The following is a 24,548-nucleotide window of genomic DNA, read 5'->3' as shown; positions in this document are numbered from 1 at the left end:
CCCAGCTCTGATTTTTGTTTCTTGTGCTGCATTTGTTCAAAGTTCAAAGTTCAAAGTAAACTTTATTGTCAATTCAAATAAATTGGATTGAAATTGCGTTTCCCCATACTCCAAATGTGCAAGTAATATTTATAACACAGACAGACAATATACCAATAAGATAGACAATATACATTATTTAAAATATTCACAGTGTGCCAGACTGTAGTAAAATTTTGAGGTATGTTATTAAAGTGCAATAATAAAGGTGCAATATAGAAAAGTGCATACTGCAAAGTTGCACTTTATACAGATAAAATATAATTAAATAAATCTCCCAATGCTGGACAAGGGAAGGAGATGCAAGGAAGTGCTGATACTGGGATCTGGAGCAAAACACAATGCAGTGGAATAACTCAGTATCTGTGGAAGGAATGGATAAGAGTCAAAGTCTGAAGAAAGATCGGGAAGGTCACATATCCATTCCATCCACAGATGCTGCTTGACCTGCTGAGTTACTGCAGCATTTTATGTTTTATGGTGGAAGAAATGCTTTGATGCCATGCCTTTTGTAACATCAAATCATGCTCTATCTAAGGAAGTACTTCTGAAGTATAATTATTGTTGCAAAAATTGCCAAGTGTCAACCAAATTGTCCACAGTAAGGTCCCACCAACAGCAATGAAGTAACAGAATGATGAGATAATCAGTAATAAGTAAAATTGGCTCAGGGGTAAATGTTAGCCCAGTGCACCATGAAAAACTCTTCTTCAGAATACTACCTTGGAATCTTGGATATCTACTCGAGAAGACAAACAAGAGACTTGGGTAATACCTTTTACGAAAGATGACGGATTGGTTGGATGGCAGCCTCCCAAATTCAGGTTTTAACATAGAACAGTACAGCACGAGAATAGGCCCCTCAGCCCAGCCCACAATGCCTGTGCTGAACATGATGCAAAGACCATCACTTACCTACCTGCACATAACCCTTAAGGGCCAGTCCCACTTAGGCGACTTTTTAGGTGAGTGCAGGAGACCTCATGATCACCTCATGATCGCCACATGGTCACCACATGTTCGCTGGTGGTCTCTGGTGAGTCTCCTTCATGGTCAAGAGGAGTTCCCGCATTCTTGGAACTTGTCGCGGCCTCAGTATGGTCGCAGCAGATGTTTCAACATGTTGAAAAATTTTGTGCAACCAAAAATTGGTCGCCAGGGGGAAAATCGATACTTTTGTAGTTGTAGGTGCAGTGGTAGTGGGGTTGCCATGTCGTTGTAGGTAGTCGAGGCAGCCGTAGGTAGTTTTAGTTAATCTCCTTTGCTGACCGGGCATTTTCATAGGCTCATTGGGGGGAAAAAAATGTAAGGACGAGTTTTCAGAACCAAGGAAAACCGACTGGTAATGTTAAATGTCCGTTATACTTCACTGCTGTGTATCTCTGGCTTATTAAAAAGTTGTCTGGCTTCTTAAAAGTGTCTCCACTCCTTCCCCCCCATTCTCCCCTCCCCGCTCTTTTGAAGGACTTACCGTACACTGTGCTTGCCGTCTTTAACCTTCCTGTTCATCACGGTGTGTGTCTGTACCACCTTGGCTTTGCACCGTGTGAATTTCAGACAGCGCTCCCCCGCTTGCCCTGGCCCCTGCCTTTGCGATGTGTGTGTGCGTGTGCGTGTGTGTGTGTGTGCATGCGTGTGTGTGTGTGTGTGTGTGTGTGTGTGTGTGTGCGTGTGTGTGTGTGTGTGCGTGTGCGTGTGTGCGTGTGCGTGCGTGCGTGCGTGCGTGTGTGTGTGTGTGTTCCGCTCTGATGTTCGCCATTCCAGTTCGTGGTTCTTCAGGCAAGTGCCTCGAGCTTGAAGGACGCAGGCAGTCCAGTCCGCTGAAAAGTCGCCTAAGTGGGACAGGCCCTTATTCCTTCATTCACTGCATATGCATATGTATATCCACAAGTCTTTTAAATGCCACTAATGTATGTGGTTCACCCACCATCTCTGGCAGCACGTTCCAGGCACTCAGCACCCTCTATGCACCAAACTTGCCTGGCACATCTCTTTTAAATTTTGCATTCCTTACCTTAAACCTATGCCCTCTAGTATTTTATTTTTTCCATCCTGGGAAAAAGCTTCTGACTGTCTATCTATCTATGCCTCTCAAAATGTTATATACTGCTCTCAGGTCTCCCTGTAATCTCCGGCGTTGCGGAGAAAACAACCTCTCTCTCTGTAGCAAATATCCTCTAATCCAGGCATTATTCTAGTAAACCTCCTCTGCACTCTTTCCAAAGCCTCCACATCCTTTCCATAATGGGGCGACCAGAACTGCACACAGTACTTCAAATGCGGCCTAACCAAAGTCTTATTAAGCTGCATCATGACGTCCCAGGTCCTACAAAGCTGCAAATTGTTGATCAAATTGTTCCAGCCATGGGAACTCCGAAGCTGGATTATGTGCTGAACTATCTGACTGAGAAACACAATTGCTACCACTAAATCAATAAGGAAGCCCAGCACAACATAATGAAAGGGACAAGCTACCCAGACACATTACGCTAGGCAGTCAGAGCACTGGTTCGGATTTACGTGACGTGGAATCCACTTTGTGTAGCTCGTAAAAGTGTGGTGACATGGCAACCTAAGAATATTTAACATTCAATCGAATTTACAGTGCATGTGGTGGATGCAAGACAAGCCATTTTACAAATTAATGACCCTGACAGATACAATTGTCTAATGTGGGCACGGATTGACACTTTAATCATTTATATGTAACTTGAATTGCAGATATGTATTTGTATGACTGGTGAATTGATAGACTTGCTAAAACCTCATTTACACCTAAAGCTACACATGAATTCTCATAACATTTCTGTGATGCCCCGCCACAAATTCTGAGGGACTGAACTTGATGTTGTATGATGAAGTAAAATGTGTTTCAGCAAAATTATCGGTCTGGTAAATCCCATCATTGTTTCTGTTAAAGCCAAGGAACTGAGTCAATGCGACCATGAGATCATAAGACATAGAAGCAGAATTCGGCCATTCGGCGCATCGAGTCTGCCGTTCAATCATGGGGAAGAGATTTGCAGCAACACTTCTAAGTGAGCAACACTTTTTAAAGAGCTCGTCATCAGATGCCAACGATTTTAGTATTCAACACATTTAATGGCCTTTCATGATGTACCAATGATTAGTAATTTTCGTAATGATTGTGTTAGTAGTAACATATTATAGCTGTAGAAAGAAATGTCATAATCTTAGGTACACAAAAAAGCTGGAGAAACTCAGCGGGTGCAGCAGCATCTATGGAGCGAAGGAAATAGGCAACGTTTTGGGCCGAAACCCTTCTTCAGAAGTTTCTCCAGCTTTTTTGTGTACCTTCGATTCTCCAGCATCTGCAGTTCCTTCTTAAACAATGTTATAATCTTGTTTGATACAAAATGAGAACATAATTCAAATAATACCAACTTCAATCCCAGAGTCTACCTTTGGTGATGCCTTAATGTGCAAAATATGGGATCAGAAATTCATGCCTCATCAGTAGTACTGATGCTATACTTTTCAATGATGCAGTGCCCTCCATAATGTTTGGGCCAAAGACCCATCATTTATTTATTTGCCTCTGTACTCCACAATGTGAGATTTGTAATAGAAAAAAAATCACATGTGGTTAAAGTGCACATTGTCAGATTTTAATAAAAGCCATTTTTAGACATTTTGGTTTCACCTTGTAGAAATTACAGCTGTGTTTATGCATCGTCCCCCATTTTCAGGGCACCATAATGTCTGGAACACAGCAATGTCATGTAAATGAAAGTAGTCACGTTTCATATTTTGTTGCATATCCTTTGCATGCAATGGCTTCTTGAAGTCTGCGATTCAAGGACATCACCAGTTGCTGGGTGTCTTCTCTGGTGATGCTCTGCCATCTTTACTTATGCTTGTTTTGGGGGCTAGTCCCCTATGGTTTTCTCTTCAGCATATAAAAGGCATGCGCAATTGGGTTCAGATCGAGTGATTGACTTGGCCACTCAAGAAATGACAATTTTTTAGCTTTGAATAACTCCTTTGTTGCTTTAGCAGTAAGTTTGGGATCATTGTCTTGCTCTAGGATGAACCGCAGGCCAATGAGTTCTGAGGCATTTGTTTGAACTTGAGCATATATGATGTGTCTACACTTCAGAATTCATTATGCAACTACACTCAGCAGTTGTATCATCAATGAAGATAAGTGAGACAGTACCTTCAGCAGCCATACATGCCGTGTTTCACAGATGAGGTGGTACGCTTTGGATCTTGGGCAGTTCCTTCTCTCCTCACTACTTTGCTCTTGCCATCACTCTAATATAGGTTAATTTTCATCTCATCTGTCCACAAGACCTTTTTCCAGAACTGTGGTTGCTCTTTTAAGTACTTCTTGCCAAACTGTAACCTGGCCATTCTATTTATGCAGCTTACCAATGGTTTGCATTTTGCAGTGTAACCTCTGTATTTCTGTTCATGAAGTCTTCTGCGGACAGTGGTCATTGACAAATCCACACCTGACTCCTGAAGATTGTTTCTGATCTGTCGGACAGGAGTTTGGGGATTTTTCTTTATTATAGAGAGAATTCTTCTGTCATCAGCTGTAGAGGTCTTCCTTGACCTGCCAGTCCCTTTGTGATTAGTAAGCTCACCAGTGCACTCTTTCTTCTTGAAGATGTTCCAAACAGTTGATTTTGGTAAGCCTAAGGTTTGGCTGATGTCTCTAACAGTTTTACTCTTGTTTCTCAGTCTCATAGTGGCTCCTTTGACTTTCATTGGCACAACTTTGGTCCTCATGTTGATAAACAGCAATAAAAAATTCCAAAAGTGATGGAAAGACTAGGTGCTGAGAGCTCTCTTATACCTGCAATAAGGAGGCAATTAAATGCACCAGAGCAATTACACATACCTGTGAAGCCATGTGTCCGAAACATTATGGTGCCCTGAAATAGGGGAACTATGTATAAACATAGCTGTAATTTCTACATGGTGAAACCAAAATGTATAAAAATACCATTTAATAAAATCTGGCAATGTGCACTTCCACCACATGTGATTTTTTCTTTTTAAGCTTTTAAGATTAAGCTTTTTAAGATTTTAATGCTAACCAGTCAGTGAAAAGACTATATAGGAATACAATCAAACTATGCACAGTGCATGGATAAGAATAAAGGGTACTTCATTCAGTGCAGGATAACATTGAAGTCCGATTGAAAGTTTAAAGGTCTCCAATTAGGTAGATGGGAGATGAAGGTCACACTCTAGCTGATGAGAGGACCGTTCAGTTGCCTGATAACAGCTGGGAAGAAACTGTTCCTGAATCTGGAGTATTTGATGCAACATCTTGTAGGATTACTGAAAGTGCAGCAACAACATGCCAGAACTTCGACAAACAGCAACACTCCTTTAAATGAACAGTTCGGGAACACTTGTCAGGACTTGAATCGACAATGCCATGATGAAGATCTTCCCCTTTGCTTCCCCTAACTCTTTATTGAACTACTTTATACTCCTATCAGGAACAGATTCAGACAGGTCTTTGTGGAGTGATGGATAGCTGTAATTCCACCAGTGGGCCATTTTTAATGAATTTCAGGTTCCCTGAAAAAGATTCCTGGTGCTCTTTTCCAGCTGGGGTGGTTTGTCACCATTGGTAATGCTCACCAGCTATCTCTTATCTGTCAGTTAGAGAGGTGAAAATGATGCCCAGCTTCTTCCTTTCACATGCTATCTATTTCTTACAGGATCTGGGGTTCATAAATTATTTTTGTCTGGGTATTTCTGCTTCCGGGCACATTTGTTTCCATTTTACTCGTTCAAAGTGCAGACAGACTTAATCCAAAGCAGCTTTAGCGTTGAGCTTTTTTTCTGAAAGTTATGGCACATCTTGCTGAAATTCACTTAACTTCTTTTTTTTTAAAGTTCTTATTACCTGGCTGTAGGTAGTTTCTCAGGGATGAATTAAGCAGGTTATAGATTTATGGGTGACCCATTTGGAATGTTTATTTAGATCATATTTAAAGAATAAATTATGGAAGACAAGAAACAAGCTCTTCACAATTGAGCTTGTCTACAACTAAGTGCTTCATCCATGTCTTTGTTACCTCAAGGTGACTACAGTAATAATCTTCTAACATCCTTCCATCTTCCTTACAGAAGTTAAGGTCACACAAAACTCTTGCCACCCATTTCAAAGGTCCACACATTTACTGTTCCCATGCATTCTGATTTACACTGACACTTAGACCACTGACTCAAGTCTGATGATCCTCTGTGATTAATGCACTCCTACAAATTTGCAATCTTAAACATCCCTGGTTTTAATTGTTTCACCAATGATGTCGTGCCTTCAGCCGCTAAGGCCCTATGTTCTACAACTCCCTCTCTATGTAACCTGTCTTTCCATATTTTAAAATTCTCCTTAAAAACACAAGCCTTGGTGTCAATCTTCGTTTGCTGACTTCTTAAGCAGTGGTCTTGGAGTTTAATAATCTTAAAGCTGGATTGGAAATGGAAGTTGTTGTTCCAGAAGAATTGTGGGATGTGCTATTATACGCATTGGAAAAAGAAGATGAATATCTAAGGACATACTAAAGGGTCCCCTCGAACCTGGGGAGGCAACTCAGCAGAGGAAAGAAACAAGTTGGAAGAAAACTAAGGGGCGGCACGGTGGCGCAGCAGTAGAGTTGCTGCCTCACAGTGTCAGAGACTCGGACTCGATCCTGACTATGGGTGCTGTCTGTATGGAGTATGTACGTTCTCCCCGTGAACTGCATGGGTTTTCTCCGAGATCTCTGGTTTATTACTTGGCAAAACTGTAAATTGTCCCGGATGTGTGTGTAGGATCGTGTTAGTGTGCGGAGATCACTGGTCGGCGCGGACTTGGTGAGCCCGAAGGGCCCATTTCCACATTATATCTCTAAACTAAACTAAATTAAAAAATCTGCCTCAGTGACCCACATTTAATACTGACCTAAAATGCTGTCTATGTGGTGTTTACATGATCTCCCATGACCATATGGACCTTCTCCAATTTCCTCTCACGTTTTTAAGGCATGTAGTTCAATAGGTTAATTGACCACCGAAAACTTCTCTCAGGTTGTCATTGAATTAATTAATCTTGGGGATACGGGGGGAAATTATGGGAATGTGGTGGAAATAAAAAGGATCATATATCCATGATGTTACCTATCCATGTTCTCCAGATATGCTGCCTGACCTGCTGAGTTATTCCAGCACTGTGGCTTTTTTAGGATCATGTATTATAAGAATCATGGCAGCTAAATGACAAGACTTTCTTTTCTAACAGAGTCATAGAGTCATTCAGCACGGAAACAGGCTCCTCAGACCAACTTGCCCATGCTGAGCAAGATGCCCCATTTACACAGGCCCAATATCCCTCTTAACGTTTTCTATCCATGTAGCTGTCCAAATGTGTTTTAAATTTGTTCCACCACCTTTGAAAATCTGCCTATTGTACGCACCCTCACAAAGATTTCTAAACGACCTTCAAACCTTTACAAACAATCTATATATTACTAAAACTCTCATCTTGTTTGTTGTTATTATGTCTGTCTGTCCGAGCTGTGATCTTGAAAATACGCCAAAATGGCACAAGATAGCTCTACAATCCAGCATTTTGTGTCTTAACAAGCCTAGGGACATGTTGTGGGCACTTTACCCTTTTTGGCCTGGTTATTTCTGCCTGCGTTTATTTTTCTCTTTTCAGGAAGAATACATTTTTATTCCTGGATGCACCAGAACAATCCTGATTGTTGGGCAGACAGAAACAGGGATATGTTGTGTGTCCTTCTCTGCTGAATCATTCATTGGTTGTTGGGATTGAAAGACTGTTGGAAATTGTATGCCAAATTTAGGGATGCACTATTCACTGAAATGAAGCAAACCAGCTAACATTTTTTTAAATCTGAAGGGCCTAAATCCCTAAAGGAAATTCAATGTCTGGAATCTGAGCTTTAGTACCTCAGCTTGTTTATGAATGGCCTCAGAGCCTCAGTGGCAACATCTTCAGCTGCTAATTTGTAATGATTACAAATGGTAAATGGTTGTAGGATTTTGTAGGGCTGTAGGGGGGATCTTATAGAAACTTACAAAATTCTTAAGGGGTTGGACAGGCTAGATGCGGGAAGATTGTTCCCGATGTTGGGGAAGTCTAGAACAAGGGGTCACAGTTTAAGGATAAAGGGGAAATCTTTTAGGACTGAGATGAGAAAAGCATTTTTTACACAGAAAGTGGTGAATCTCTGGAACTCTCTGCCACAGAGGGTAGTTGAGGCCAGTTCATTAGCTATATTTAAGAGGGACTTCGATGTGGCCCTTGTGGCTAAAGGGATCAGGGGGTATGGTGAGAAAGCAGGTACAGGATACTGAGTTGGATGATCAGCCATGATCATATTAAATGGCGGTGCAGGCTCGAAGGGCCGAATGGCCTACTCCTGCACCTATTTTCTGTTTCTATGTTTCTATGTAAGATAAAGGGCACATCAGACATGATGTGGACATGTGTGACCCATGGCGCAGTACATATCAGAAGATTGTGGATAATCCAGGCTATTGCACCCAGTGCTGCTCTGATGGAGTGCTGAACTATATGAGGCTTTCACCCAAAGTTGTGTCTGTCCTCTCTTTGCTCCTCAGCTAACTGTAAGGAATCCAAGGTACTCTTCTAAAGAGGAATAGAGGTCTTCCCCTAGCACTTTAGATAATTCTTTGCCCCTCAATCATCACTTCAAAGAACAAATTATCTTGTCAATATCTCATTGCTCTTAATCACAGAGTCGGAGACGTACGTAGCACTGGCCTATCCAATTTATTCCCATTACTAAAGTCCTCTGTTGCAGGCAACATCTTGGTGAATCTCTCTGCACTTTCTCCATCACAACCATATTATTTTCATGGTGTGGCAGCTGGAACTGCATGCAATACTCCAAGTGCATTCTAACCACTAATCACACCAACTGTTGAGTTATCTCTAGTAGCTGCACTCAAAAGTACTTAATTGACTATAAAACACTGTGACTTCTTTGGATAATGAAAGGCAGTGGTTAATATTTAAGTTTTTATTTCATGCATCATCTTCACATCTTAAAAGAAGCATTTGGTTAAGAATCAGCAAGTGCTTTTTTTTAAACAAAGGTAAGTGTTTTTTAACTAAACACTCACATTTAATCCAGATGGATAAAAAAAGATTGGGTTAATTATATTTCAAATCTGTCAGAACAATTGTCCCGCTGAGCTACTCCAGCATTTTGTGTCTATCTAACTCCTGAAGAGTAGCTGTACCCTATCGGTAGTAATATATTGCAATTTTCTGATCTTGTGTTTTTTTCTGCTGGATTCAGGTGAGAACTAAGAGCAAGAAGATCTTCTCCGGGACTGGATCAGAGCTTCAACATGGAGCGGCAGAGAATGCAAGGACTACTGGTGATGGTCGTAACACTACTGGCCACAATTGTGCACTGCAATATCCAAGTACAGCCAGAAGGTATGCCTTTCCTTATTAAAATTGTAAAGAGAGACATTTGTGGTTCAATCGTAATCCATTAAAAGAACAGAAAATGGTTTGGCACAACAGTTAAAGACCAGAACCATGAAATGCTATGACGCTTATTAATAGCCACATTTTCTACGTCGAGTACACATTCCCAATGCCTACTGCAGAAAGTCTCAGACAACCTCAAGCTCCAGGGTTATGTGGTTATAGATAAAACCTTGGGTGTGGGATAAGCAGACTAAATACCCACTCAAGGTCCATCTAACCTAGACCTGTGCAAGGGCATCTTGGCCAGTCCTAGCATTACACCCTTTTAACACAGAAGGCGGTGGCTGTATGGAACAAGCTGCCAGAGGAATTAGTTGAGCCAGGTACAATAACATCATGTAAAAGACATAGACATTTGGATAGGTGCATGGATAGGAAAGGTTGAGAGCAATCTGGGCTGAGCGCATGCAAATGGGATTAGTTTAGATGGGACATCTTGTTTGACATGGGAAGGTTGGGTCAAAGGGCCTGTTTCTGTGCTGCATGATTCTTTGACTCTACATTCTATTTTCTGGAGGGAATTCTGACCTGTACACAATATTTAACATGGACAAATTGCTCAATGTAATTGCGTACGACAAATCTACACTTATACTCACATCCTCCAGCAATAAAGTCCAATGTAGGATTATTTATCTTCCTATCTGCATGCCAACATTCAACACAAACATGCACATCCTCCTGCACACTGGCACTTTTCAATCTTTCTCCATTTAAAATAACTCTGCATTGTCTCATTTGTCTACCAAAGAGGGTGACATTTTTCTCCATTTTGACTTAATCCATCCATATCTCTCTGAAGTTTCTCTGCATCGTGGGTTGTCATTGGATATGTGGAACAATCCAAGGAAGTGGTAGATAGGTATTAGTACACCATTTAAAATGAAGTTGGCCAGGTACGTGGACAGGAAAGGTTTGGCTACATTCAAACAAATGAGACTAGCTCAGGTAGGCAAATTGTTGGGCCGAAGGGCTTCTGTACAACTCTATGATTCTGTACAAGTCTATGTTCTTCACACAAGGCATGCTGCTACCCAGCTTTATATCAGTAAATCGAGTTGAATCACACTTGATTCCTTCATCTAATTTATTGACATAACTGTGAACATATACAACCTCAGGAACAAACTCTGTGGCATCCCACTAGTGACAGCCTCCCATTGCAAGTAGACCCCTTTATTTCTACTGTTTGCCATTCATGAACCAATTTTCATTCCACCCCAGTATATTGCCCTCAATTGAATGGTGGTGCAGGCTCGAAGGGTTGAATGGCTTACTCCTGCACCTATTTTCTATGTTTCTATGTTTTCTATGCCATGCTTACTAACCTTGTTTAACAATCTTTTTTTCTGGCACCTCTTGAACAGCATTAGGAGGGAAAAGGGCTCCTACCCATCTTGTTAAAAGGTTCTTATGAATAGTTTAATAAAAACATAATACTTCAATTTTCAAGTTTAATTTATTCACTGTTCTGAATTTTAACTCAACCACAGCACTCTTTGGGAAATTGCAATGGTAATTTAATTCCTACCCACCTAAATGCAGAGCAGCCAGGATGGATTTTAAATGATTGTCTAACTGAAACCAAATCTTGATGTTTTAAAAGCCTTTAGATTATATAAACCCAACATTGTTAAGGAATTCTATTATCTACTGCTCCTGGGAAAGATTCTTAGAATGTAGATAGCAAAATGAATCTTTAATTGCTACAAGCAGAAGGATGGGCCATTTGGGTCATTACGACAGTTCTAGTGTTGTTGTGCTTTACAAGAACCAACTAGTCTAATCCTATTTTGTTCCCTACATACATTAAGTCTAGGATGACACTATTTCAAGAAGGATACATATTTAGCATTACATTCTATATTGCTCAGTCCTAACTGATTGCATTCATTATACCGATGGGTCATTAAATTGAGCAATTCACAGGAACGACCTACCGTGACTGCAGCAAACTGAGAACATGTGGAGACTGGCAGAGTGCCGACTGGACATCTGGTGGTGATTACAATGCAGGGAGAGTGAACAGTTCCTAACTGCCATTGGCAACGATTCCTGGCTTATCCATTTAATTTTACAGTGTATAGAAAGATCACAAGGAAGAGCTATATCCTTTCTGACTTTTTTTTCCGGCAGGGATGGTGGCCAAGCCAGACCTGACCTGGGGTGATTTGTGATGAGGTAGATTCTCATTAAGCATAAATGCCAAAATATGACAAAAAATTATCAGTTATTAAAAAATGAAGGGGATGGGTCTGCGGTAGAGTCATACAACGTGGAAACAGGCCCTTCGGCCGAACTTTCACACTCCGACCAACATGTCCCTTCTACACTAGTCCAACCTGCTTGCATTTGGCCCATATCCCTCTGAACCTGTCCTATCCATGTACCTGTCTAATTGTTTATTTAACTTTGTTTCCTAAGCTGTTTTTTTTAGAGGGGGAAGATTTAATAAGAACCTGGAGGGCAACCTTTTCACACAGAGGTGTGGTGGGTATCTGAAAAGAGTTCCAAATGAAGTGGTAGAGGCAGGTACAATAATAAAATTTGGTAGACATCTGGACAAGGTTCATGGATAGGAAACAGTTACAGGGACCAGGTAGTGGTCAAATGGAACTAGCCTGAATGAAGCATCTTGTTCGTCATGGATGAGTTGGGCTAGGGGCCTGTTTCCACGCTGCATGTGTAGGAAGAGACTGCAGATGCTGGTTTAAACCGAAGATAAACACAAAAAGCTGGAGTAACTCAGCGGGACAGGCAGCATCTCTGGAGCGATTGAATGGGTGATGTTTCGGACTTCAGACTGAAGAAGGGTCTCGACCTGAAACATCACCCATTCCTTCGCTCCAGAGATGCTGCCTATCCCGCTGAGTTACTCCAACTTTTTGTGTCTATCTTCTATGCTGCATGACTCCTTGACTAATCAACGTGATAAACATATCCTTACCAGGTGCATTTGTTTATCGTGATGTGGTTTAGGTTGTCAGGGAGCAGGCAAGAAGCTCATCTAACCTCTAAAATTCAACATGCCTTTCTTCCACCCAGCTGCAGATGTTCTGAGTTTACTTCAGTTACGTTCAGCAGTCCATAGGCAGAATGCAACTTGATACCATTAAGTAATGAGGATTAAATAAATGAGCTATTAAAGGACATGTTGTTTGTTAACTTAGTAGATGTGTTTTATCTTTGTGTTTTACGTTCATCCAACGCTTCCTGATCTATGCACCAAGTAATGGATTATATGGAAACTTGTTCTTGCTATTGGACAATGTATCCTGTATCGTCATCAGCTTTCAGACAATGCACAAATTTCATTACTGCAAATCCTGTCCACTCTTACTTGTCGTCTGATAGACTGAGGTTGATGCAAATACAATGTTTCCAATGTGTTGTCCTCCTTAGTGATCCGTGTTGGCTCCTGAGTAATAATGTGTGCTTCAACTCTTACAATGCTTTGTATCTTTTGTATCTTACTCTGGGATAATTAAAGTGGCATCTATAGTATCGTACCGTTCTGTGTGAAGAAGGGATGAAAAGTGCGTGTCAGTGTGTTGTACCTGTGATTGAGAGTCACACATTTACGTATACTTCAATATTAGTATTACATAATACCTCCTGATCTATCCCCAAATGAGCACTTTGCGCCTCTTTTTAGTTTAGAGAAACAGCGGGGAAACAGGCCCTTTGGCCCATCGAGTCCATGTCGACCAGCAAACCCCGTACATTAACACTATCACACTCACGCAAGGGAAAATTTACATTTATACCAAGCCAATTAACCTACAAACCTGTACGTCTTTGGAGTGTGGGAGGAAACTGAAGATCTTGGCGAAAATCATGCAGGCCACAGAGAGAGCATACAAACTCCATATAGGCTAGCACCCGTAGTCAGGATCGAACCCGGGTCTCTGGCGCTGCAAGGGCTGTGAGGCAGCAACTCTACCGCTGCGCCATCGTGTCGCCCTACGTTGGAAAGTTTACGGATTAATATGCCACCTTGTGAATAATTCATTAAATCGAAACCTCGACTACTCTCTCATAAAAGATCCCATGCACTATTTGAAGAGAAGTCTCCACTGTGTTTGGGTCAGTTCCTCCTCTCAGCCCACATCATAACAAACAGATCACCTGTGTTTCTACTCTGTGCATATTGGCAGACTCGTTCCTTACAGTGACCTGTAAGGAGATTTATTGCCAGTAATGTCCTTTGGGTCATGCTGACACGGTGAAAAGTACTGCTTTAGTGCAAATTATTTCTTCTATATTTACTGATTTCAGATTTTGTGTATTGGAATCTGTCAAATCCTAAATAAATATGAACCTGACCAACCTTTTATCTGCCACGCACTCCCAGCAATCTATGGAGTAATCTATCATGGGACTATTATTGCTCATCTGTGTTTTACTTGGTTATCAATCCTTGGCAAAGCACTAAGTGCTGGATTCCACTATCTGCAGTCACTTGTGTATCAATCCTTTGCCTCAGGTACCTATCTACACTTGAACTTGCTCAGTTACTTTCACTATCTACTCATTAATCAAGTGATTTGCTGTTTAGCAACATTCAGTAAAATCGGTTTTATCTTCATTTCATCCATCACTGGCAGATTTATTTAGCTGGAGTTTCTCAAGTACTTTTTGTGGTGTTAACTTCTAAAATCAGACCTCACCTTCACAACTGGCTTGTTGTTGAGAATTACCGGTTCAACTCCTTCCCCTTCTTAAAAAAATTAATGCTGCCATTATTTTGATTGATGGTGAAAGTTTAACATTCTATCTGTTGGGATTGGATGTACACTGGACCAGCCCATTATCCTTGTGTTTCTGGAAGACACAATGAAGGCGTGAAAGCTCCATTTCAACTGATTTTGATGACCCAATGTAAAACGCATTGATAACAATCCTGATCATCATTCCAATTGCTAATATTTTAAATGCACTTTGCTCATATTTCACTCCAAGGACATGCATTCAAAATCAAGACCGGTGTGCTAGTGCATCATCGATCTACTGCTACATGTTGGAGGTTCCAGCTCTTGGGCAAAACGTAAAACCTAGCCTCCTTTTGCCAGTTTAAATGGAACCTGTTAGAGATCCTATTTCCTTATCTGATGAAGGTCCCTTATACTTTTTTTCTGCAATCTTGGAATAAACATCTCAACTTCCAATGTGTACTTGAAGCTAAGATGGTTAGACTGTTTAGACATGGATTATGGGAAATAGGCAGAAAAGTAGAATTGATGCCAAAGATCAAATTTGAACCAACATTTTATTCATGATGATACATAGAATTGCAGATGTGGGAATCTTGAGCAAAACTCAAGGTGCTGGAGGAACCACAGAACTGTGAAGGGAGTGGTCTGTATGGAAAGTGGAAGGGGTGGGGATGGAAAGATATGATTATTGGTGGGATCACGATGAATGTGGCAGTAGTGTTGGAGAATGATGTGTTGGTTGCAAAGGCTGGTGGGGTGATAGGGTCATTTTATTGACGGCTGGAACATACTCGAGGAGCAATATCGCTCAGTAGTATTGTTATATCTTATGATCGCCAAAGTCTGGATGAAGAAGCACATTGTTTCATCATTCTAGTTTGCCTCCTCAATAATCATACTGATGCATACTTAGTAATTTGTGCAATTGTCTGCAAATGAACATATCCCATCAATGATCTGAAGAAGGGTTTTCGTTGCCCATCTCCCGCTCCATAACGTTGCCTATCTCCTTCGTACCTCCATATCTGAGTTCCTGCTTGCATATGCACACCGCTCTCCTTGCAACTCTTTCTCCAGCAGTTTTTTGTGTACCTTCAATGAAAAGTTTTTGTTTTCCATTAACGGGCATCTGCAGTTCCTTCTTCCGATGAAACAACATATCTACCATCAGGCCTGCGTCTCTTCTTCCTACAACTCTGTACATTACCGCGATACAGCATCCTTTTACTGCAGTTAAGTTGGCATTGTCCGACGTGTACCGAGGTACAATGCCCAAAAAGCTCCCCTCCATTTTTTGTTGCGTGCTATCGCCAAGGACTGTCAGCAGAAAGACTTATTATTTTTTATTCAAATACATGATTACAATCGAGCCATTTACAGTGTATACACAGATACATGATAAGGGAATAATGTTTAGTGCAAGGTAAAGCCAGCAAAGTCCAATCAAGGGTAGTCCGAGGGTCACCAATGAGGTAGATAGTTGTTCGGCAGTGCTCTCTGGTTGTGGTAGGATGATTCAGTTGCCTGAAAACAGCACATAATGAAACAGGCCTCAGGTCTTTCGACTTTTAACTCCCATATCTGGACTATTAACATTTAACCCACTACCAACTTGATTCACCATTTTTTTCATTTAAACCCTGGTGTGGCTTTGTACTAAATAGCATGTAGACAAAAGTGCTGGAGAAACTCAGCGGGTGCAGCAGCATCTATGGAGCGAAGGAATAGCATGGCAGTTTAAAAAAATCAGGTTTCTGGTTTTTTGAAACTTTCTCTTAGTTCCCATTTTTTGAGTGCAGGGTAGGTATATGGTACAGAGAACTGCAGAGGGGAAATAATGATGTAGAGAAATAATCTGAAGAGTAAAAGACTGGGAAAACATACAAAGAAGGAAAGACATACCGACTGAGCAACCAAGGGCATCACTAAAGCAGTTTAAAACCAATTAAGTTATTTTGAAATGTAGTTGCTCCCATAATGCAGGGGAATGTCAAATTACACATAATTAAGAAAACAAATTGTAGTAAATTAAATTATGAGATTTAGTCCTTTGCAAATGTATTCCAGGAATATCATGCAGTACACTGGAATGGAGATAAAAGGAACTGCAGCTGCTGGAATCTTGAGCCAAACACAATGGAGGAACTCAGCCAGTCAGGCAGCATCTGTGGAGGAAATGGACAGGCAATGTTTCAGGTCAGGGTCCTTCTTCAGAAGGAGAGTCCCAACCTAAAATGTTACCTCTTTTTTTTCAAAACAACATTGGTTTGCCTGTTGTTCCCTCAGAACATAAACACACCAGTGGTGCAATTAGTAGAATTGCTGCTTCACAGCACCAACAGGCCAGATTCAATAAGGACTTCTGGTGCTTTCTGTGGTTTATGTTCTCTCGATTTTCCCTGGGTGCTCCAGTTTCCTTTCACATCCCAAAAGCATGCAGGCTGGGAAGTTTGTTGGCCACTGTAAATTGTCCCTGATTATATTATTGAGTGGGAGAATCTGGGAGAACCTTATTGGAATGCAGGGTGAACTAGGTTGCAGGGAAAATGAGTGGGGAATTGGATTGTTCGGTGGGACAGCATAAACTCAATGGGCTGAAAGGACCTTCTACAATGTCTTAAGAAGAACAGGAATCAATCTAGTGAATAGTCAGACACCTTCACTTGAATCCTTTGCATTCAGAGGAGGTATGTTTGCCTTGCAGAGAGAGAAGAACAAGTATGGCAGAACGTAAATGAAACCAAGACAGAGCTATGGAAAGATTTACTATGTGGGAGAGAAAGAAGGAGACACAAGAGAGAGTTAAAGCATTTCCTTGAATGTGCTCATGTTTTACCCCATTCATTCTCTCTAGCTGAGTCAGCATTGATGAAGACAGGTGTGTAACATGTGAGCTGGTGGGGGCCCCAAACATCTGGCCTGGGTTTGAACAGGTATTCAAAGAGTCATCTGGATATTATTTACAAGAACCGTGCAATTTTAGGAAATGGTAACATTTATTCAGACAAGAGGTTTAAAGAAATACTTTGTGAATTACCGAAAAATAGGAATAGAAACATAGAAACATAGAAAATAGGTGCAGGAGTAGTCCATTCGGCCCTTCGAGCCTGCACCGCCATTCAATATGATCATGGCTGATCATCCAACTCAGTATCCTGTACCTGCCTTCTCTCCATACCCCCTGATCCCTTTAGCCACAAGGGCCATATCTAACTCCCTCTTAAATATAGCCAATGAACTGTGGCCTCAACCACCTTCTGTGGCAGAGAATTCCAGAGATTCACCACTCTCTGTGTGAAAAATGTCATCTCGGTCCTAAAAGATTTCCCCCTTATCCTTAAAAATGCAGTAATATCAAAGTAGAAATTATAATGGGAAATGCTTCATGAGATGTTCCAAAAAAGTAATATTAGTATGGGACTTTGGAAGTAAAGGAGCCATCAAGGCATCAGGCTAGAAATGTGATGGCTCCTTGTCAGTTTATCAGGCAGCTGAAACGACCAGCTGAACATCCAATCTGTTGGATAGAGTTTGGTTGCACACTAATAAAAGATGCACAATGCTACATTGTGGACCGTTCTGGTACTATTCGACTCCTATCAGAGGCCCTGACCTCTGTTGGTCCAGCAAAACGGATACTCCAGAAAGGCTCTGAAACCAATGTTTAGTTTAGTTTAGAGATACAGCGCGGAAAGAGGCCCTTCAGCCCACTGAGTCCGCACTATCTTACACACCCTAGGGACAATTCACAGTTACACCAAGCTAATTAACCTACAAACCTGTACATCTTTGGAGCGTGTGAGCAAACCAAAGATCTCGGAGAAAACTCAAGCGGTCATGGGAAGAATGTACGAACTCCGTATGGACAGCACCCGTAGTCGGGATTGAACCCGGGTCTCTGGTGTTGCAAGCTCCGTAAAGGAGCAACCATGCCGCCCAGTGCCACCATAGTTGCCGGAAAATCGGTTGTGGACCTGTACCAGCGTTGTACACAATCCTGTGGGTTTATCAACCAGTTAGGTTGCAATTATTCCCAGGGTATCTGGTCATTCATCAAGTTTGCTGTTTGTAAAATAAAATGGATGTTGTGATTGGCTGTATAACAGCAGGATAGTACTTCAATGAAAAATATTTTGCAAATCCTTGAAGGAAATAATAAAATATCACATAGATAAGAGCAACTGCTTTGAACATGGGAGAATGATGTTTAAAAATGCATAAATATTTTAATTCTCGGGCATATCATAAGTGCAGAGGTTGACAGATGGTGGCTCTGAATGTTTAGATCGAGAGTAACTGCTCAACACATAATGGGCAATCATGGCCAATACCTTCATGTGCAGTGCAATAAGACAACATCTGCTGGAGCTGGATCTGGCACTAACATCCCACATACACTCTGCTCGAAAGATAATTTAGCACTTAAAAAACGATAAACTTGAATGATGTGTACTTACATTTCAGGTCATTTTTGTTCTGCACGAAATCCAATGGCCGAGAATTGAAACACAGTTCCTATTTCTGGTGTCCAAGATGAATGTGAGGAATTCCTAGCTTAAGTGTGGAAAGGCTTAAATTTCTCCTTACTCTACTACTGAGATGTGGCTCACTTTCAACTTGAGAACATTTCCTTAACGCACAATGAAAATCTCACTTCTGGGAGTATAAGAATGAAGTGTAGTCCATTTAAAGTGTTTCATTTTTAATCTGTTTAGAGGCCTTAAAATGCACTATATGAATGAAGAGTTGAAACATAATGCTCATGTGAGCGTGACGTTTACACTTGCAGCTGCTGGAAAGTGTAGGAGTTGGTGGGAGGGATTGGTAAACCTCCAAATTACTTCCCTTGCCACTTGTTTAAACCCATTTCATCTCAAATATCCCTTTGTTAGGTCCTATGTTTTATCTTTTAATTGCACATATGCAAAATATTGAAACTTGCCGCCATCTCAGATGTAATTAATTTTGAGGGTTGGAACCCATTATATCATTCAATCAAATAATCCCCCCAGCGTTCACTGTCTTGGTTGATAGTGAAATGGCCATTCATTAGCAGCATACTGGAGGGCAATTGAAGCTACCAGAAGTTGCCCTAGCAGGAATGGTTCCCCTCAGAAAATGAATTCAAGACGAATGGAAGAAAGTACAAATAAAAGCGGTAAGGCGGGGCAGCAATTAATGATAGACACAAAATGCTAGACACAAAATGCTGGAGTAACTCAGCGGGACAAGCGGCATCTCTGGGTAGAAGCCTTCCTTCTCTCCAGAGATGCTGCCTGTCCGACTGATTTACTCATGCATTTTGTGTCTATCTTCGGTGTGTGGAAACCAGCATCTGCAGTTCCTTCCAAGTAATCAATGATGCTGCTTCACAGCTTCCAACATCTCCATTCAATCCTGTCCTCACATGGTCTTTGTGTGGGATCTACACTTTATTTTTGGGATCATATAGGTTTTCACAGCATTCTTTGGTTTCATCCCGAGTCCAAAAACGAGTGGTAGGTTAATGACATCTGAAAGAATTAACCCTTAATTCTTAACAGTTAAGTGGTAAAAGAATATAAATGGAATTGATGGGCATGCATGAGTGAGCAGGTTGTACAGAACTGAAGATGGGGTCATGTGGGCTCGATGGCAGCCAACATGGGCACAATGGGCCAAATAACCTCCTTCTGTATTGAAATAATTCAAACTGATTATTGATATACACACCAATTTGATCAATTCTTCAAAATGCGAATGATCTTCCTTGAAAATATCGATCAGGAATTTCATTGCAGAACAGATGTTCTTTTATTGCAGAGGAGAGTTGATGAGGAGCGAGATAACTATTGGGTACTGGAGAATCAGGGTTTGACCTGACCAGCAATAGGGCAGAATGTGGTTACTGAATGAACTCGCAGAGTACAAATGTGCTCCTGATGTGGAGTGTGGAGTAGAAAGATGAAGGCATGATGTAGTAGAGAAGCTTGGAGTAGAGGTATGGAAACTGCCATTTGAGAACTTTTCATAATGTTAGCACGCACCAAAGGGAAAGCAACATCAAAACCGTGCAGGAAGGTCTGCCGAAAATGTGGGACATCTTTTGGACTGTTTCTTGAAGAAGCTGGAAGTTGGTATAGCATATTCTGCATCTAGACACGGGGTTTAAACACAAGATAATAACAATCAAAGGTACACAAAAAAGCTGGAGAAACTCAGCGGGTGCAGCAGCATCTATGGAGCGAAGGAAATAGGCAACGTTTCGGGCCGAAACGTTGCCTATTTCCTTCACTCCATAGATGCTGCTGCACCCGTTGAGTTTCTCCAGCTTTTTTGCGTACCTTCCATTTTCCAGCATCTGCAGTTGCTTCTTAAACATAATAACAATCAATCCTGATGAACACGCTCTTAGTGAAGAACTAAAGTTAAGGGTTGATGGATTGTGTTTTTTAATTCCTGAGAAACACCTGCACTGTAGTTTGACGGGTATTTTCTTAAGTTGCCAGTTCACTTTCCGATTTCATTTTCCGAGAAGCCATCAAACAACAGTAACCAAAATTGAAATCTGTTGGAGATTGAGCTAGTGCAACTTGAATCAGGACTTCTTCTTGAAATGCAGCCTCTTTGCCTGCATCCACTTACATGCCTTTCTTAACCTGTTATCCGCCGAGTTCTCAATCCCACAAAAGCAGCATTGCTCCGTTAAATTGGTTTTGACCTCCAGGGGGATTCCAGCTGACTCTAGCCACAAAATGCACAGTTCAACCCGCTGTAGCTGGGACATTTCCTGCACTTGAGGCATCACGAAAGTTGCATCCTTTAACCAGGGAGCTAATGTCAAGAGATAATAGCCCAACACTTGAAGACGGAAAATCCATATATCCACAATTTGTCAGAGGTTTGCTTTTTCCAACGCGGGGGGTTGTCATATGTCAGTTCAGGATAATTCCCATTACTCAGAAGCTTTGGCATCTCCAAACCAGCTGAGCAGCCAGTCATATAATGAATTACCACAGACCACATATACTAAAGCAAATTGCACAATTATTAGTTTACGTTTTAGACATTATACGTGGTGCTAAATGCGGATAAGGACATATAAATACGACTAAGATAGAAACTGAAATTTCATAAATATTTAACATCCTTTTTTATAATCTTAAACTCACTTATATTTTGAAATATTCCAGAACCAGAGAAGAAAATTATGACGATTTCAACATGTTGAAAAATTCACGGCGACCATAATGAGGTCGCGACTAGTTTCCAGAATGTGGGAACTCCTCACGACAGTGAAGGCGACTCCCCGGCTACCACACGCGAACATGTGGTGACCATGTAGCGACTGCATAGTCTCCTGCAGTCGCCTAAAAAGTCACCTAAGTGGGACAGGCCCATTAATGTTTTCATTTCTTATACTTACAAAATAATATCTATATTTAGGAGTTGAGTGTACTTGACATTTGTTAAGATCAAAGACAATCGCAAACATTCAACTCCTTGACAGCTGATCATCCTGAGGGTGCAGTTGAACCAGCTGTCAAAGCTATTCCCTTTGGCAGTGCTTTCTGTGTCTAACTGAAAGGGCCACTGGATGTTGTTCTAGCTGCAAAAATTTGCACCTGGGGTTAGCTCCAGCTAAAAGCGGCTTTAGTGGTCAGGCTACAAGTGTACTTCAATTTAGCAGATGATCTAGCTCACATTTGGCCTCAATAACATTGCCCTTAAAGCCCTGTCCCACTGTACGAGTTCATTCGAAGAGTTCTCCCGAGTTTGCCCTGATTCGAACTCGGAGATTAACGGTAATGGCCGCTCGTCGGTGCTTGGGGCTCTCGTGGACATTTTTCAACATGTTGAAAAATCTTCTTGAGTCATCCCGAGCTTACCTGCCGTTAGCGAGTCTTCCCGAGTACCTGCCGTTAGCGTTCCGAGCCGCTAAGAGACGTCCCCGAGCTCCGATGTACCCACTACGTTCATTCTCCGTGCTTACCACGAGTTTGATTTTTTTTTTAAAACTCGGGAGAGCTCTTGGAATGAACTTGTACCGTGGGACAGGGCTATTAGTGTGTAGGGAGTGGATGAGAAAGTGGAATAACAGAGAACTAGTGCGAACAGGTGATCGATGGTCAGCATGGACTCAGTTGGCCAAAGGGCCTGTTTCCATGCTGTATCTTTAAAACTAATACTAACATTATTGTTTGAGGAGCTTGCTGCTTGCAAATCAGCTGTCATATTTTCTATGTCACAACAGTGACCATAATTACCATTTTAAGTATTTATTTTAAGTTGAAACAAAAGCTTTGGGATGTCCAGAGAGTGTCAAATGTGCTAAATAAATGCAAGTCTGTCTTTATTTCTTGACTGTGCACCAAGTTGTACTGTATCTAGCCCACATTGGCCATTGGAAAAAAATGTTTTTACTTTGACAGTATCAAATAACCCCATAATTGCAAATTTAGGTCAGGGAGCATCTCTGGAGAAATGGAATCGGTGACGTTATGGGTCAAGACCCTTCTTCAGCAGTTCTCGACCCGAAACGTCACCTATTCCTTTTCGTTTTTTTGTTTAATTTAGAGATACAGTGCGGAAACAGGCCCTTCGGCCCACCGAGTCTGCACCGACCAGCGACCCTTGCACATTAATACTATCCTACACACACTAATAAAATGTTCACTTATACCAAGCCAATTAGCCTACCAACCTATAAATGCGAGACATATTTACTGAATGCTGGCTGCTTTTCGCAGTTCAGTACTGGTCACAGTCCAGTTTTTCATTGAATCTTTCAAGTACCCACATGTTGGAAATCAGAGTTAACATCTGCTTCTTTAACATTAATACAACTCTCACATGCAGAATTTCTGCTTGTCAGGAATTTGGTAGCTATTCTATGGCAAACATAAGTAGTAAAAAGGGAATAAAAGAACTGCCGTTTATGTTGTATCTTCCGTGACCCAAAATATTTTATGACCAATTAAATACTTCTGAAGCTTCAGGAAATAGAGCAAATAATGTAAACACAGCACAAGAAGTAACTTGATAATAGACATAAAATGCTGGAGTGACTCAGCAGGACGGGCAGCATCTCTAGAGAGAAGGGATGGTTGACGTCACGGGTAGAGACCGAAACGCCACCCATTCCTTCTCTCCAGAGATGCTGCCTGTCCCGCTGAGTCACTCCAGCTTTCTGTGCCTATCTTCGGTTGAACCAGCGTCTGCAGTTCCTTCCTAAGCAACTTGGTAATGATCAATTTTCAATAATTGGCTGCTAAACTATGTCGTGGTTCCCCAACCTTCATGAATGACAGCCCCATTTAGTCACATGCAGTGGATTATATATATTCAACACTCCTCCCTCTCCACACCCTCCTGCTCCTCCCACTCCCCCACACCTGCCCCATGAAAGCTTGATGATGACACAAGCCTCGCTTTTTAAGGCATTTAAGGCTTTTGGGGGGGGATTTGCATGAACTTGCATAGATTTGCATGAGAGTTAGAGATAGCTCTTAAAGCTAACGGAATCAAGGGATATAGGGAGAAATCAGGAACATGGTAGTGATTTTGGATGATCAGCCATGATCATATTGAATGGCGGTGCTGGCTCAAAAGGCCGAATGGTCTACTCCTGCACCTATTTTCTATGTTTTAACTGCTAGCATCTAAGATGATGAGGTGGCAGAATTTATTTTTCATATGTTGGTGAACATAGCAACTAAATTACCTCAGTAATATCAAACCCTTGAGTGGCCCTTGAAATCTGTGATGTGCAACCTACCCAAAAGGGTCCCACAACCCAAATTTAGGAAGCCCACTCACCTGTATCCACCTATCATTTGCCAGGCTTTGTTCCATCCCAACCTTTCTTTTCCGGTTTTTCCCCTCAACTGCAATCAGCCTGAAGAAGGGTCCCAACCCAAACATCGCTATCCATTCCCTCCAGAGATGCTGCCTAACCTCTTTAAGTTACTCCAGCATTGTGTTTTGTTCAATTTTGGGAACTGTTGGGTTAGGCATGGTGAGAATACCTATGACACATTTTAACAGCAAATGACAGAAGACTGGTTGGTTGGTTCAATACATCAACGTTTAGAAATTTCTGCATTAACAGATTTATCCAGCTGTTCAGCTATTCATTGTTATAACCTCTTGCAGTTATAACTTTGAGAGGTTACAACTATGAATAGCTGAACAGCTGGAAATATCTGGAAACAATAGATGTAATGACCAAATATAAATCCTTAAAGTTTGGAAGGGTTCAATAGAATTGATGTGAAGACTACATTTCCAAT

General features: G+C 41.4%; 1 protein-coding gene across 1 annotated transcript in view; it reads left to right on the top strand.

The window, feature by feature from the left end:
- The window catches only part of LOC129707916 (collagen alpha-1(VII) chain-like), a 260,386-nt gene that overhangs the window by 4,143 nt on the left and 231,695 nt on the right, over positions 1-24,548 (top strand). Inside the window, 1 exon segment of the mRNA XM_055653380.1 lies at positions 9,363-9,505. Coding sequence (XP_055509355.1) covers positions 9,415-9,505 — 91 coding nt within the window. The 5' untranslated portion in view covers positions 9,363-9,414.

The sequence above is a fragment of the Leucoraja erinacea genome, chromosome 22 (genome assembly GCF_028641065.1).
Source record: "Leucoraja erinacea ecotype New England chromosome 22, Leri_hhj_1, whole genome shotgun sequence".
Lineage (NCBI taxonomy): Eukaryota > Metazoa > Chordata > Chondrichthyes > Rajiformes > Rajidae > Leucoraja > Leucoraja erinaceus.
The sequence above is the reverse complement of the archived record's forward strand: the minus strand, read 5'-3'. Positions and strand labels throughout refer to the sequence as shown.